The 15994-nt window shown below is 36.8% G+C and overlaps 1 protein-coding gene across 1 annotated transcript in view; it reads right to left on the bottom strand.

Annotated features, from left to right (window-relative positions):
* The window catches only part of LOC113108886 (transmembrane protein 198-B-like), a 46049-nt gene extending 30963 nt beyond the window's left edge, over positions 1 to 15086 (bottom strand). Inside the window, exons 1-2 of the mRNA XM_026272294.1 lie at positions 14770 to 15086; positions 1210 to 1495 (exon numbers count right to left, since the gene is read on the bottom strand). Of these exons, the coding sequence (XP_026128079.1) occupies positions 1210 to 1378 (169 nt within the window). The 5' untranslated portion in view covers positions 1379 to 1495; positions 14770 to 15086. The remainder of the gene's footprint in view (positions 1 to 1209; positions 1496 to 14769) is intronic.
* Between the last annotated feature and the right edge of the window lie 908 nt (positions 15087 to 15994).

The raw sequence follows: 15994 nt of genomic DNA on the forward strand, positions 1-15994 counted from the left end.
CTCATGTCAATTTTAAACTACAATTGAACTACACTGTTGTACAGGACCTTATTTGACAAAAAACTAAATGTTCATTGTTATATTTTCATTTAATCACATTTTTTAAGTAATATATTCAAGTAAATTCATTGCATTCTATTCAGATATTTAAGTAAATTAACTTAATTAGATATAATTTTGTTATGATAAATAAAATTTTTATATTAAATCATAAAACACAGAATTCACAAATAAATAAATATATAAAATTCAATGGAAAACACAGAATTTTGGGACACATTGAAACAAATTTTATTGGCCCCAAATTAAAAATGTAATAAAAAAGTTTCCATGTAAATAAATAAGTTACATTAAAATGAATTACCAATATCTTACTTCCATGTGGAATGCATTTCTTACAAATAAATATCATGATGAATACAGAATGAAGTAGAAAAATAAAAATCACCCACCCCTGTGTGTATCTATCTATCTATACAAGAGACAAAAACATTGTTCATTGCTGGGCTTATTTAAAGGTAATTTCTAAACCAGCTCTACTTGAAATTCCAGGGATAAACATTTTGTTTGGAAACACAAATGAGTGGGATCATCAGAAATGCCTTGAGTGAAAGTGTTTATGCCATTAACGCCCATTCTGTTGCTACAGTTACTGTAAAAAAGTAGCTTTTAAACAAACAGGAGCCTTTCATAATGCATTGTGCTTTTCACACAGGTTATCTGCTTTCACCTGATGCAATTTAGAACGGTTAATAATGGCCCAAATTGGCAGCAGAAAGGCAGGAAGAATAAATAGCACGTTTTAACATTTTAACGTAGTCACACTGGGGCCAGAATGTCACAGAGTGAAGCTGCTGTTCGTCATAGCTGAGATAGCCTCGATCCTCCCTCTCTCTCTCTCTCCTAGCAAGTAATGGGCAGTGAAAGCAAATTTCACAGTCAAGTGAAAGTGATAAAGCTTATCTAATAGAGAGGGACACAGATTTGTCACCCTTGTCTGGTTGTCACATTCAGATGGTTATTAGGTGAATTAAATTTGGCCATCACCAACCACAGCTGAAACAATGTTTGTGATAATGAGACAAAAACATAACCCACACATTCAAGTCATAGCAGAATTTGAGCTTGTTCTTATGTAAATCTACATTTCTCCAAACCAGACACACGTCTCATTTTTCTAAACATTATCATTCATGCTTTGTAACCTACCGAAGAAGCAGTAGATGATGCCAAACAGGCAACACATGGAGCAGACGACAGACGGGACCACCTCATAGCGCCGTTCAATGTCCTCATCACAGCTGAACAGACGCTCTGGACTCCCATCCTGAGAGGGTGGGGAGAGCTTAAAGGCCAGAATCTGGCCAGTGGACGACATGCTGTCAGTGTGTGTTAGAGAGTGTTACGAGCCTTCACGGGAGCTGATGAAACAGGGAGAGTAGGGTCATGTGGAAGGTAAAGGGTGCAGAGAAGCTTCCCATCCACTACAATTGACCTGTTCAAAAAGATGAGAAGAAGATGTGCAGATATTAGCTCATGAGCGTCAGAGACGGTTTGACTCTACCTGTCAAAATAAACATGCCAGATCACATTAAAAAAATTCTCTTCGTGACAACATCAGACAGTTTAAAGCCGAGCTGCTGTCAGACTCTATTAAACTCTTAGGTCAAGTCATATTTTCTCTTCATTTAGTCTTCTAATCTTTTCGCTCTTCAAAATATATAGTGGCATGACCTAAAAACTGAAAATGTGTGATGTCAGTAGTAACATAGTGATAAATAGCCTTTAGAGGGTTCGTTCACTCAAAAATGAAAATACCGTCTTTATTAATAACTCTCATGTCACTCTCACACTCATGTCGTTCCAAACCCATAAGACCTTCATTCATCTTCATAACACAAATTAAGATATTTATTATGAAATATGAAAGCTTTCATATACAGGTTCAACTGTAATTTTATGAAACTACGAGAATACTTTTGTGCAAAGAAAACATGAAGAAAGTGTCTCTTCCATGTCAGTCATTAACGCACGTTCACAACATGACCCTTACTACCTTTCTGGACCATGAATGTGTCAGTTGCGTTGCTGCCTATTGAGAGTGTCAGGAAGCTCTTGGCTTTCATCGAAAAATATCTTAATTTGTGTTCTGAAGATGAACAAAAGTCTTATGGGTTTGGAATGATACGAGGGTGAGTAATTAATGGCAGAATTTGTATTTTTGGATGAGCTATCCCTTTAACATCAACAACACATAATAAACATTTATAAGTATTATAATTCTGAATGAAAACCGAACAGTTCTGTTTACGATGTCAGTGATTTGTGCACTGCGTGGTTGTCAGCAGTACTTTAATTGTTTTTAAGTGCACCACACTGAGCATATCTGTCTTATTGAAAAGTCAATATTTGTATGCGTGTACTTCAAAGCAGCATAGTGAGTATTTGTTAATGCACAAAGGACAGAACAGAAAATCAATATTGTTTAGCAAAATATGAATTACAGAATTCCTCCTACATTAAAACATCCCAACACAAAAGACTACATCTCTTTGCTAGTAAGGGGTTTCGCTTGCTTTAGAAAAATGTACCACAACAAAAGCCTCCATCACACCACAAATAGTCCATTGCACAATACGGTTGAAGGGGGAAAATTGCTCCATTAATTTATATGTTGGTTCCCAGACATAAGATATTATTTTATATCAATTTATCTGAAAATATAACCTTTTTTTCATAGGATTCCAGTAGGGTGCCATTTGGGATGGCAATATAATGCCAGACCTCTGAACCGCAAAGGCTGATTATATGTTGGTTCCCTCTACAATTCAGGCAACCTTTGCGATTCAGACATCAGGCATTATATTGCCATTCCAAAATGCACCCAACTATATTGGAAAGATATGAAAAATATATATATATTTTTTAATAAAATGAATAATGTTGACGGAAAAAATACAAATATCCTCTCTGCTACTCTCAGAGGAATGTCTAATCTCTCTCTTTTTGGACTTTGATTAGGCCTGACATGAAATTATCCAACTTAAAAATCTGTTGAAAGCAAGGAGCAAAAAATTAAGCCTCCATTAAACCCCGACATAAAGTAAGCCTATATCCAACTTTGCCTTGGGACTCTGGGGTATTCATTAGTCTAATTCAAACTAAAATATCTCACAAACCTGACATACACTTTAACTTGCCCTTTGGCATTTACTGTGAAACTGACATGAACAAATACGCTTCATCAATGAACAGAGACAAAAATGTTTTCATCAGTGTCTAAAAAGCTGAACTGAAAAACCTGGCAGAGCTTTTAATACATCGATATAAAAGCACCATTTCCATGACGCATGTTTCAGAACAATATAGCTCTTCAGCATTGTGACAGAATGCTAGGGGTAACCTCGATCGACAATAAGGCTAGACATTATTATTAGAAGCCTTTTGTCTTATAAAAGACTCTCCAGTTCAAATTGATGTTTTCTTGCTGCAAGAAATATTATAGAAAATAAAGCCTTTAGCCTATATAACTGTGATAACAATACCTCACTTCCTGTCTGTTGTCATTACAACAGTGTAATTCTGGGATGCTACAAGTTATACACCATTTGGCTGAGACGAGGAGAGTGACCTGCCACCATGGCAACAGCCTGAGAACCAATCAATGTTTTAGCCTGCCTTGCAGTTTTTTTCAGTGCTGGAGAGTTTTCTCTCCCCCTTATGCAAACCCCTCCTCTTCTGCACCCAAGACGTGCAAATAACAACTTGGCACACTCGGGGAAAGCCTGGGAAAGAGAGAAAGATACAAAGAATAATAAATAAATCAAGAAAAAAGTGATCAGGAGAAATAAATAACCCTCTTAAGCTGTTTTGATTTGGAACAGGGTAGCTGTTTTCTACTGGTCCATGCTGGGCACTGCAAGCTAGTTTGGATCTGAAACAAATTGTGGATCTGCATCTGAATTTTGTACATGCTGACTGGTCAACCATCCAATGATCAACTTGGACCAACTTAAGGCGAGGACCAGTTAAAGAAATAGTTCACCAAAAAATGAACATGAGAGTCAAAAACAACCAGTAAAAGACATCACAATAATCCACAGGTTATTAAATTCATGGAACTCTCGTCATTTTTGTTTTATGAAGTGGAAACATGTATGAAACAGAGCCATCGTTAAGGTGTTTTAATGGTGAAGTGTTGCTTCTGTCCAAAACACCAGTCCATCAATATTAATGCTTTCTTCAATAATAATAATAAAAAAAGTTCACCAAAATACACCAACATATTTGTTTACAACTGTTTTGGACTACGTTGCTTTATCTGTGCATATTTCTCTCCTGATTCAGAGGAGACAATTATTGCCTGGAGTAAGCAATAGAACGGAGTGGACAGGAGCTGGAAGCACTTTAAAGTTCAAAGCATCTTGATGGATTTTTTTATTTATTAAAAACATGTATATTTACTTCACAAGATATTAATTGATGGACTGGAGACATTTGGTAACTTGTGGATTATTGTGAAGTTTTTTTTATGATCTGTTTGGACTCTCATTCTGATGGCACCCATTCACTGCAGAGGATCCATTTTCTCTAAATCTGTTCCAAAAACAAAAAACTTGTCTAGATTCAAGTCTATATCTCAAATCACCTGAGGCTGATAATTTTTGGGTTTACTGACCAACTTGGATCACCTGGAAACTAGCAACCATTACAAAGCTACCAGCTTAAACTGGAACCGAGAAAAACATGAGGAGAGAGACAGAGAGATCATTTTATTAAGCCATGTTTTGCCTTCACCCATGCATGAGTAAACTTGTAGCAGTAACAGCTCAAACAGGCTCATGTTACAACAAGAAAAATAAATCGATCTGGACCAACACTCCACAACAACTCTCAGCACTCAAGCGAAAAATTCATCAATTGGATGGAGAGACAGAAAGAGATAACATTACATGAAATTTCAGCAGTGGAAACAACCTTCAGGTTTTACTCCATCTCAATGCAAAGAGCATTATTCAACGGCAGCTGTCTCTAAGGAAAATAAGCCGTCTTCAACCACTAAAAAATCTTTATTGTTCTCTTTCCATCTTCAGATGGTATCTTCGGAACGTCCCAGAGCACTTCAGATCATGAGCAACGGGTCCTTGTCTGCCTCAGGTGTAGATGTCAGTCATGATGTAGAACAAAATGCTCTATTGAGCTTGCGACTTCACATGAATATTTTAGAGACCGCTGATAGGCCCGCAGAGAAAATGTCAGCAGAATGAAGCTTGACCCATGTATGCACGTGTATATATATTATGCACGTGTATATGTATGCATCCTGCGCATTAGAAGGAAAGTGGCAGATCAATGTAAAAGGCTGTCCAGCTGAACAAAAACAGACAATGTGATGGGCTTGAGAACAGCCTCTGGAGACTGTCTGGAGACTGTCTGGAACTAGAAGCCTTGCTTGAGAGCACAAACAATGAAAAACACTGTGAAAAGTAGCCTAGTTGTGTGCTACAAGCAGCCCCATGTGTGTGCATCTGGGTTAACTGCTACAGCAATCACTAGGTACCTGGTGGTCCTGAACATGCATCATGCCCCCTATGTCTGCTATAATGTGGGACACTGGATGTACAATTCACAGATGACAGAATTATGTAAACACCCATCTAGCTGGGTAGAAACCAGCATAATTCCTCTATATATTGTGTATTGCATAAAGAGATCTAGAAAGGAGAAAACATGCGGTACTGTCATGAAAACTGACATGGAAGAGAAGAAATTGTTGAATAAAGTCTTAATTTTTTTTTTCTTTTCACATATTTTCGTGGATTCATTAAATTACGGTTAAATAACAGAAGACTATTTTAACAATGTCCTTACTAACTATCTGGGCCTAAAATGTGTCAGTTGCATTCCTGTTTATGAAGGGTCAGAAAGCTCTCGGATTTAATCAAAAATATTTTTGTGCTATCCCTTTAAGAACAATCCCTATAGTTCACCTACAAATGAAAATTCTGTCATCATTTATTCAACCTTATGTTGTTCCAACCTGTATGACTTTCTTTCTTCTGTAGAACATATGAAGGTATTTTGTGCAATGCATTGGTGTGTTTTTTGTCCACACATTTGAAGTAAACAGTCTAAACATTCCACTAGGTCAGGTTAGGTTACTATCATTCTTAAAAATAGCTTTTGTTCCACTGTCACAAAAATGGCATGAAGGTGCGTAAATGATGACAGAATTTTAATTTGGTGAAATATCCCTCTAAGAAGGGTCTTAACAATTGGAGAAACAATGTTACAAAAATGGCTCTTTATGTCTTGATAAGCTTTGCCACTGAACACTTTACTCCTAAATGAAAATTCTGTCGTTTATTAACCATTCTGTCTTCCCGAATGTTAATGTATTTATTTATTCAGTGCAACACATATTTTTAAGAATGTTTCAGGTGTTTTTGTCCATGCAAAGGTCAACGATACCTAAAACTGCAAAAGCTCCCTCTGAAAAACAGATCACTAGAATTGCAAATTCCAAGTTTTCTAAAATAATTATCTTTTTGTATAAACATTCTGCAACAATAAAAATACCTTGTTTGTGTTCAACAGGAGGAGGAAAATCATATGAGTTTGGATCAACATGAGGGGGAGTAAATTATTATCATTTTAGGGTGAACCTGTACAACCCCAATGGAAAGACCCTATTTTCATGTAAAATGAATTCAATGAATAGCATTTACTTAATGTTGTGGGTCTGCTGTCAGATTCAGTAAAATTGATTCTGTCCCACTCTTGAATAACAGCCACTTGTACAAAACAATAAACTGTGACAAGATTACAAAACATCTTGTGCTGAAATGTGTTGAAGGTGAAATGGACTGAAATCAAGAATCACATTAAAAATAAACTGCAAGGACAATTGTATAGTCAGCTATATACTAACTGGAACAATATTATGTATTTAGAAATGATTGAATCTATTCTACTTCCTCTTAATTACTTTAACATGACAAGAAGCCAAGTTGCTGAATGGCAAGCAGATGCTGTTAATGTGTTAATGAATTCATCAGTAAGCTTTGTTTTGTAGATTTAATAAATGGTATTTTTGGATGTTCTGAAAGTTATGTTTGCATGTACATCTTTCACTTCAAAAGATCAAGGAAAATCGAATTATGCTTCATATGAGCCCTTTGAAGTCATTCTAAGGTCAATTCAAATCATATTTTCTGTGTTGGTTTTAGGAGAAAATCTGCAGAATGGTTTTCAGCGTGCCAAATGAGGGCTGAGAGTGCTCTTAATGGTAGCTGACAACATAATAAAATTAGCCAAAATATTTCATAAATCAAGCAGCGAGGAATGTGTAAGACTTAATGAATGAGTGCCGTTTAAAATCACAGAACTCTCTATTTCAATCCCACTATGAGCTGCATGAACAGATTCGAGAGCTACAGAAGGAAATCCTTCTGCACATACAGTAAACGCTGAATCCTAACACCCCATTCATTAGCTCCCTGCAGAGCATTTGCAGGTGTGGAAGGCAGCATCTGACAGGTAGATGTACTGCTCCTGCTCCCTCGACAACCACTTACTCGTCTGGAACGAGAGCAAGAGAGCAGATTCCACCCAAGGCTTTGGGAAATGGAGATAAAGGAGCATCCTGCTAAATTCTCCATTTCTGAGTTGTCACCATTGTGGAGGTCTCCCTGGCAATGGTTGCCAGGTTAAAGGGACAGACGGAGGTTGTGTAGAGAAATGTGAGCGTCTGAACGGTGGGGTGGGTAAGCCTGCATGGGAATAAAAGAGAGGAAGGGGTGACGGTGTGTGTCAGTGTGAGATAAAGAGAACGGACATGTATAAGGGTATGTGCGTTTGTGTGTTTGAAAGAGAAAGAAAAGAGTGTGTGTGGTTGGACTGAGTGATTTAGCGGACATGGCGATGGCCCTGCTAAACCTCGTTAATCTTGTTGAGAGCTTGTGCTCTAAATTCCATTAACACTGGACTGCTTTCTCCTTCTGCTGACCTGAATGATATTAGCAATGTGATGGGTGTTTGTATGCTATGTGTACATGGTCATATGCAAACCAATGTGTGTGTCTTTCAGTCTGGGATTCTTCAGTTTCATCCACTGGCTGTCGGCTCTAAACAATGACTAACCCTAGTAGGGCCTCACTGTGTGTTTCCATTCTGAGTCAGAGGTGAGAGAGAACGAACCTGGAGATAGCACAGCAGCCAGTCAGCTCTGAAAATATCATGACTATACACACACAAAACACAGAAAGCATAGATTCTTCAATCTATGACATGCAGTATTGCTTAAAATTGGCCCGAAAATGAAGATTCTTTCATCATGCTGTTCTACTTCTGAGGGAGCACAAGTAAAGGGGGTTGGCTCTCATGCTTGTCATGACACACAGCGGCCACAATACTACTGTAGAACAGATATAGGCTTATCTCCCTACTAAAAAAAACCCCAAAACAATAAAACCATCACATAAGATGTTAATGCTTTCCACTAAAAATAATATTATATAACACAACAAACCATCAACTTAACCATTAAAACCATTTTTAAAAAAATGGAACATATTCCATTAAGATTTATTGGTTTTAACAAGCCACCAATAGAAGGCAACCAGTTACCAGAAGAGACCAACAGGTTTCATCACAGTTTATGTTAGATGATCTATAATTTACAATGGGCAAAGTAGCCTAATAGTGTAATCTATTAACTGTGCATAAAAATCCATCTTTTTACTTAAGTACGAGATTTGGTCATACCATAAAATATCTTTAATACAACAGACTTTGTATTTAAGCAACACTATGTTAAAAAACAGAACTGTGCGCATCCCATGGAAGAACATTCTAACCGGCGCTACTTCTACAAGTTTATGTCTATTGCGATTCAAGCAGGTATGCGTTACCCGTGTTACGACCCGAACAGGTTACAATAGTCCAAAAATAATCATTAATTACATTAATTATAAATGTAACACTAAAAAGGCGGTTTGGTAGATTAATTTATGATGTACAAACTCATTATATACATTTTGCTAATTTTGAACAGAAAAAGTTACATAGTGTTGCTTTAATGTGAATTTAATAAAAAGATCGTAAGTTACTAATTAGCCTATAACATTTTCATTGTACAAAATGAGAGCAAAGAAGGTTTATATTATCAAAGAATATTTTCACTTCAGTCCAGCGAGTCCAAGCACTCTCAAAAACTCCCATAATAATGTTTAAAGTGTGAAATTAATATCTTTCTTACATTTGTGCATCTTCACTTTGTTGTGTCTGATGAGAGGATTAGCCAGATAATTCAGTCAGTCAGCACTAGTAGTGACGAAACAGCGTGTTTCAGTGGTGACTCATCTGAATGCCTCTGACTGGTTCTTGCATTCATAAGCTCAGCAGAATTGTGAGTGATTGGTTATGTTCTATCTATGGTCTCTGGCTGAGTGGCTCTGAACGCAGCTAGCTGATGATGATTTTCTTTATATATATATATATATATATATATATATATATATATATATATATATATATATATATATATATATATATATATATATATATATCATTCAGCAATAGACCAACGCACCAATAAAAGCAAGTCTTTTTTAACAAATTAAATTAAGATACATTTTAAATTAAGATGGGTATTTGGCATTAACGAAATTAAGATAAAGGCTCCACCGGATTTGCTTCGCACTAGCAGCTGACATTTAATAAAAGAATAATGCCAACATTAGCGTCTATACTCTGTTGACACTATGCATTTAAGACTCAATGAATATTTAGTTATCTTTTGAAAAACCTTTACTCACAGAGATTAGGCTAAGCCTACATGTTTTTGTGGAGGAAAATTATTGAATCCACTGTAGATGGCTTCAGCACGCTCCTGTATTCACTGATGGTGCGTCGTTATTCACTCATTATTCTCATTATAAACATGGTCAAAACTTTTACACACCTCAGACTTTGTTTTAGTTGTTGTTGCAACCAAAACGTAATCGCCAGAGCCAAGCCTCCGTTTCACCAACTCAGTATCCATTTTCACATCTTTCTCACATTAATCGAAACACATCACATGACCGCTCGTTTACCTCGCAAACTGGAGCGCAAGCCCGAGCCCGGCCTGAGCCCACGTAAGATGATATAAATTAAACCGGAACCCGTCGGGTCCCATTGGGTCCCCTCGGGTTCGGGCAAAGATCTTCTGCTCTATTCATCACTTTCTAAAATTTTCACTCTAGTGAAAACAATAATAGCATGTGGGTTTTGGAACAACATCAGGGAGAGTGAATAATTTTCAAATGTAAAACTATATGTGTGTCTAATTGATTTGAGTTAGTGATTATGAGTGCAATCATCATTAGCAACATAATCAGCACCTCAAGAGCCAATGCAGTTGACTTCAGATTAGAACAGATCCCGTACGGCTCGAAATGCTACAGAGCAGAACACACAGAACGTACATTGCATCAGCATGGGGGCCAGCAGAGCACTCAATGCTCTTGGCACACAGTCAAATTGGGAGGCCCCTGGGTGAATCAATCCAAACTCATTCCACTTTCACAGACAGGACAAAGGAAAGGGAAAAAAAAAGAAAGAGTCTGGGATTTGTGGTAAAAGCTAGTGACTTCAAAGAATACACAGCAAGAAAAGTCTAAGAAAAAAAAAAACAACAAAAGCAGTGGCATTTCATACTTCTGATTTGATAATTCATCATCATCTGCTGCTCATTGTTTTCATTGTTTCATTAGTGGCCCATTTACCTCTGATTGCTCTTGATTGTGCTGTGGGTGGATCAGTAATCAATGGGCCCCAGTCACAATCAGTCATTAGCATGTAAATCTGAGCAAACAAATGAACTGAGTACATAACGTAATTATGTCCAAGCCTTGGCTTCACATTACATGTGTCCCAATGGCATATTCTTATGCACACACACACATGCAAACCAAACGAGCTTACAAAAGGGCTGGGTGACCTCTGTCTCCGACTTTGTGTCCAAATCAAATGCTTTGGTGATTTTCCCAGGCTGCTCTCGGGGATGATACAGAGCATCTATTGAGCTATTCTTGCCCTGGCTAGGAACAGAGTCTCTGACAGTCCACTGGAGCAGAAGTGGATAGAGTAAAGACAGGCCTGAGGGAAGAGGTGGTGCTATCCGGCATGTACAGGAAGAACAAAATTGGGAAAACAAGAATGAAGAGTAAAGAAAGCAGGAACGGGCAGATAAAAAACTATTTACGGAGAAATTTATGGCGGAAATGCATTAAGCACATACTCCCCATATGCCCCCCCCCCCCCACACACACACATAAAACTCAGTACTTAAATATGATGTTACAAAAAATATATATTTAGGTTAATTTTATTCAAGTAGTCTACTATACGTTATAAAAAATTATTTACATTACATTACTATTCGAAATTTCTTTACTTTTTGGCCAAACAAATATCAGCAACTGCACCAAATGGCATATTTTTCTGTATAAACTTAGGGGTTTTCCTTCTCCAATAGGAGCCCTTTATGCTCTTATATCATACTTTATGAGCCATAAAAGCCTGTTGTATCAATATAATACTTAACAACGATCCAATAATAGAATCAGCTGGCAAAATAAAGTCTCACAGTCCATTTTTCTAGAAGCATGATATATGTCACAATAGGGAAGAAAAGACAATCGCAACATCCTTTTCATGTCAACATTAATGATACCACGCGCCAAGAGAAGGAATTAGCCTCTTTTGTCACTATCTTATTCCAGCTTTTAATCACATCCCCCGATTTATCCAGCAACATCTTCGAGATATAAATACCCATTTCACTTCTTTGAACTGATGCCTTGAAGTCCTCTGGTGATTTTCACTGGGGATGAGACTGAGCGATGAAGATCTAAATAGGCTTTTCTCAGATTAAAGTGTCCATCCTCAGCCAAGTCCAACATGACGACTACAAATCAACACTGGAGTCTAAAAGCAAACATTAGCTTAAGCGTCATCTGTTGCTTAAACCATCTTCTGACCCATTAAGAAGCTTTAAATTTGGCTCAAACCGATAAATGAAGTTTTTAGATATACATCCATCATAAATGCAGCTGATGATAAAATGACTCCGGATAAAGCTCACAAAGCTCAAAATTATTTCTTTTTCCACTTGAGAGGACATTGTGAAGCAAAACAAAGAAAGACACTCAGCTGTAACATCCACAGCTAAGAACACAGGGTGGTGTGCTAATTTAAACCATAAATCTCAATGGCATGGCAGGGGATCAGTAGATAGATGTACAATATTCACTGGGGAATATTTTAGAAGGCTCTTATATCATTGCATGACTCACCAAACATCTGCTCTAATGTATCATATTATGGAGTACAAGCTTCGATAGAGACATTCAAAGTCTTTTAAAAGCCAAGGACGAACAAAAGATGAGTGATGTGCCTATGAGACAATAATCTCCAGTATTCATACCCACGCACAAAGATGTGTTGCTTGCAGAAAACTGATCGGAGACAAATGCGAAATAGGGAAATAAAGCAAATTCAAGAGTAGATCGGTGCAAGAACAGATCGAACAAAAGAGACAGCAGATGTAATGTAAAATTGTCACAAAAAGGATTACGCTTCTTGTAGAAAGATTGAATTCTCTGCATTAAAAAGTTACTTCAACGGATTTCTGAAAATATTTTTTCAGCAAATGTAGTAGCCTATGAATTAAACAGCATTTTCTCTGTCTTTAAAGAAAAATATATTTTTATTCAATAATAAATGCATAGTAGAGAGACTGATTAAGACTGCTTTAGAAAATTATTTTAACACTTATGGTCTCATTGTTTAACATGGCATGCTTCAGAAAGTGTTTTAAGAGCAGCAGTGAAATGGATTTATCATTGACTTTCTCCTGCTCTCCCACTCACTTCTCTACGTGTCTCTTTCCGTTCTCCCCGTTCTGGCCTATTATCATGCATTCTTCTCTCTGCAATATCCAAATCCATTCATTCTTTGCATCACATATTCTCATTCTTTCTCACCATCTCTCTTTCAAGCTTCATCTTCCACTCTCCCACAAATCAAGGACAGAATTGTTTGGTGTGCTGCAGCCTCACTCAATTAGACATGGATCTCTGAGGGGCACCGCTGCTTCCTTCATCCAACTGTTATTACATAATAGTCATCACTATGGAAAACAGCACTTGGCTTTCATAAAACTTCACGCTTTTCACATTGTTTCCTCCCCACCCATTATTTTGACATCCCTTCGTGTGTTGGGGCAATGTTGCACAGACAAGGACATTTCTTGCTGTGACAACTTTTTTTGTGAGCAATGTTTTCCTTATATAATCATGCTTTCTTTTTTTTTCTTTTTTATAAATGTTTCATAATGGACAGGTGGTTGGACAATAACCAGCCTTCTAATACACCTATCATCTATAGCACATTGCAAATAATCAATACAAGCTTTTAAAAAATCTCAGATTTTTTTTTTCATCAGAAAAAGCTCCGTTCCTCATCAAAAAATAGATTGTGTTTATATTATATTCAATTGATAATGCAAAGTTCCGCTCTGCTCAAACAGGAAATCTGCCACTAAATAAATAAATAATCTTATAAAGATCCAGAATGTTATATATTTCCATCCAAGTGTCTGAAACATTAAGAAGAAGGTAAACCAAAGTCTTTTAAACATGCCCTTTGAATTTGTATTTCACGAGATCGCCTGCCCATTCAGTCCTGATGGCTGATGATAAACAAACTTAGCTTGTTGGGGGGAAAACAGAAATAGAGGAGGAGATGGGGAGGTGGAGGGATGCTGGAAGAATTGACTACAGGACGATGAAATGAGAACTGCTTATATAGGCTCATAATGATGATTGACGACTGAATGATTAGCCTTCTCTCGAACCTACATTTGGAACTTCATTTAATTTGCATTAATGTGAATTCAGACCTTTTTTCACATGATTTAAATTATTGAAATAATCAGTCAAATCTTCAAATGAACACTTCAGGGGATTCTTTAGGCCATTTTGACACCCTTAAATAATTATACCACACAAAAAATTATAAAAGGAAACAAACCAATATTAACGTTTTATATAATTTTATGTTTGTGACTCGTTAATCCAGAAATATTTGATTGGTAAAGTGTGGGTACAGGATTACCACAGTGACGACATAAAACAATAAGCGAGTTCTGTCGTGAGGAGCACGTGACTCTTCCACAAAACAATCGAGCACGAGAACAATCCCGCTTGTTTTCAAGGCGGATTCCTTAATATAATTGTTGGTGAAAAAACGTTTCTACACAATCAAGCACTATAGTAGTGCATATTGTGATAGCAGCTTGTTGCTGCTCCCAGGACACAGTACTCAGCTGTTATGCACACTATTGGACAAAAACAAACACATACGGCATACAGCGCGAGAAACAAAAGGACCCAAACACAATGGGCTGGACAATGAGTCCGCTGCCAAAAACTGATATCACACAGATATAAATGGCGAAGAAATCTTCGAGACAATACTCCAAAAATATATTTTGTATTGTGATACTAAATCGTAATTCAACCCACCGGCAAACGCTTTGTGGACAAAGGACTGAACAAACCCTCCAACATAACGTTAACCTCCCAATGTTTAGTATCTGTAAAACATCTTTAATTTATTTTTCACGATATATTAAGGTTCGCAAACTTCTTTGGTCACAAAAACAGCGCAAAGAAATCTGAACAACAAAGGATTTATATGGTGAGAAAACGCACAACTTACCGCAGTGACAGCTCGTGATCAGTGGTTTAAATTGCTTACACAAAGCGCTATTAACTCATTTTTAGCATCCTCCGTGGGGAAGGCTTTTTTTCCATTCCGAAGCATTCAGAATCCTCTCTGCAATCTAATAAGACAACTGTCACGATGTTATGCCTGGAGTATATGGAGTGTTTCATATAATTTGTTCGAAGAAATCCAGATGCTTTCAAACTGGCTCGGTATCATCACATGCATGCATTTTTTGGTATCCCTCCGGTTTCCTTCCTTTCTATTGTAGCCTATATCTGATGGCACTCAGTGTTTTCATTTTGATTCACATGCACCGTGTCTTTGGAGTATACCATTCATTTAAGAATGGGGGGTTTGTACATAATGTGGGCCTCAGTGAATGAAGCTGAAGCATTGTGCACCTCACTCAGTATTAGTTTTATCAAATGGTCCACACATATAAGCGTATTCTTCAGATTATCTCTGTGTAAAATGTTAGTGTAAACAATGTGACTGTAAGTGGGCAAAGTAAATCCATTCCCAAAACTTGTAACATAGAGTCATTCTATTTAGGGGTACATTTAATGTTAGCTAAAAAGACAGAAAATCAGTATTCTTTTTTGATAAATAAATTAGGTGGTTGAATAATATATCCCCTTAATGTGCTAAATTAATTGTTTGGCAAGCTTATTAGCTCTAATTACTTTTTATGTTCATGAAAATTACCATTTGATTCATTATTTTGTCAATTGTGTTACAGACAAATGTTGTGTAAAAAAAATCCCACATGTGGAAATACACATTTGTTTGAAGGTTTTGAGTCTATTCACTAGAGTTTTTGAGGCTATCTGTCTAACTGATTTGGCTTCATAAAGGGTTACTGTGGGATGCTATCATGAAGGATGATCACAGTATGCTGAATTTAGTGTTATTCACCATCCTTACCAAAGTCATCCATCTCCAGAGATATCCCCATCTTTTTTTCTTACATATTAGTTTACTTAGTGAGACTTCAAGTTGTAAGGACTTAAAAAATAACATCATAACACTTTTCAGTCAAGACTAAGCAGAAATAGATATATGCCAAATCTATAATATTATATAGGCTTTTGTTAATCATGAGGAATTCTGAATGCTTTTTTAACCCTTGACGAATGTGAATATAATTTTTATATAATATTATGGATACAGAGTTCATAGAAAGTGTGGCCGTTAAGTTTATGCATTGTTTTCCATG

The sequence above is a fragment of the Carassius auratus genome, chromosome 9 (assembly GCF_003368295.1).
Source record: "Carassius auratus strain Wakin chromosome 9, ASM336829v1, whole genome shotgun sequence".
Lineage (NCBI taxonomy): Eukaryota > Metazoa > Chordata > Actinopteri > Cypriniformes > Cyprinidae > Carassius > Carassius auratus.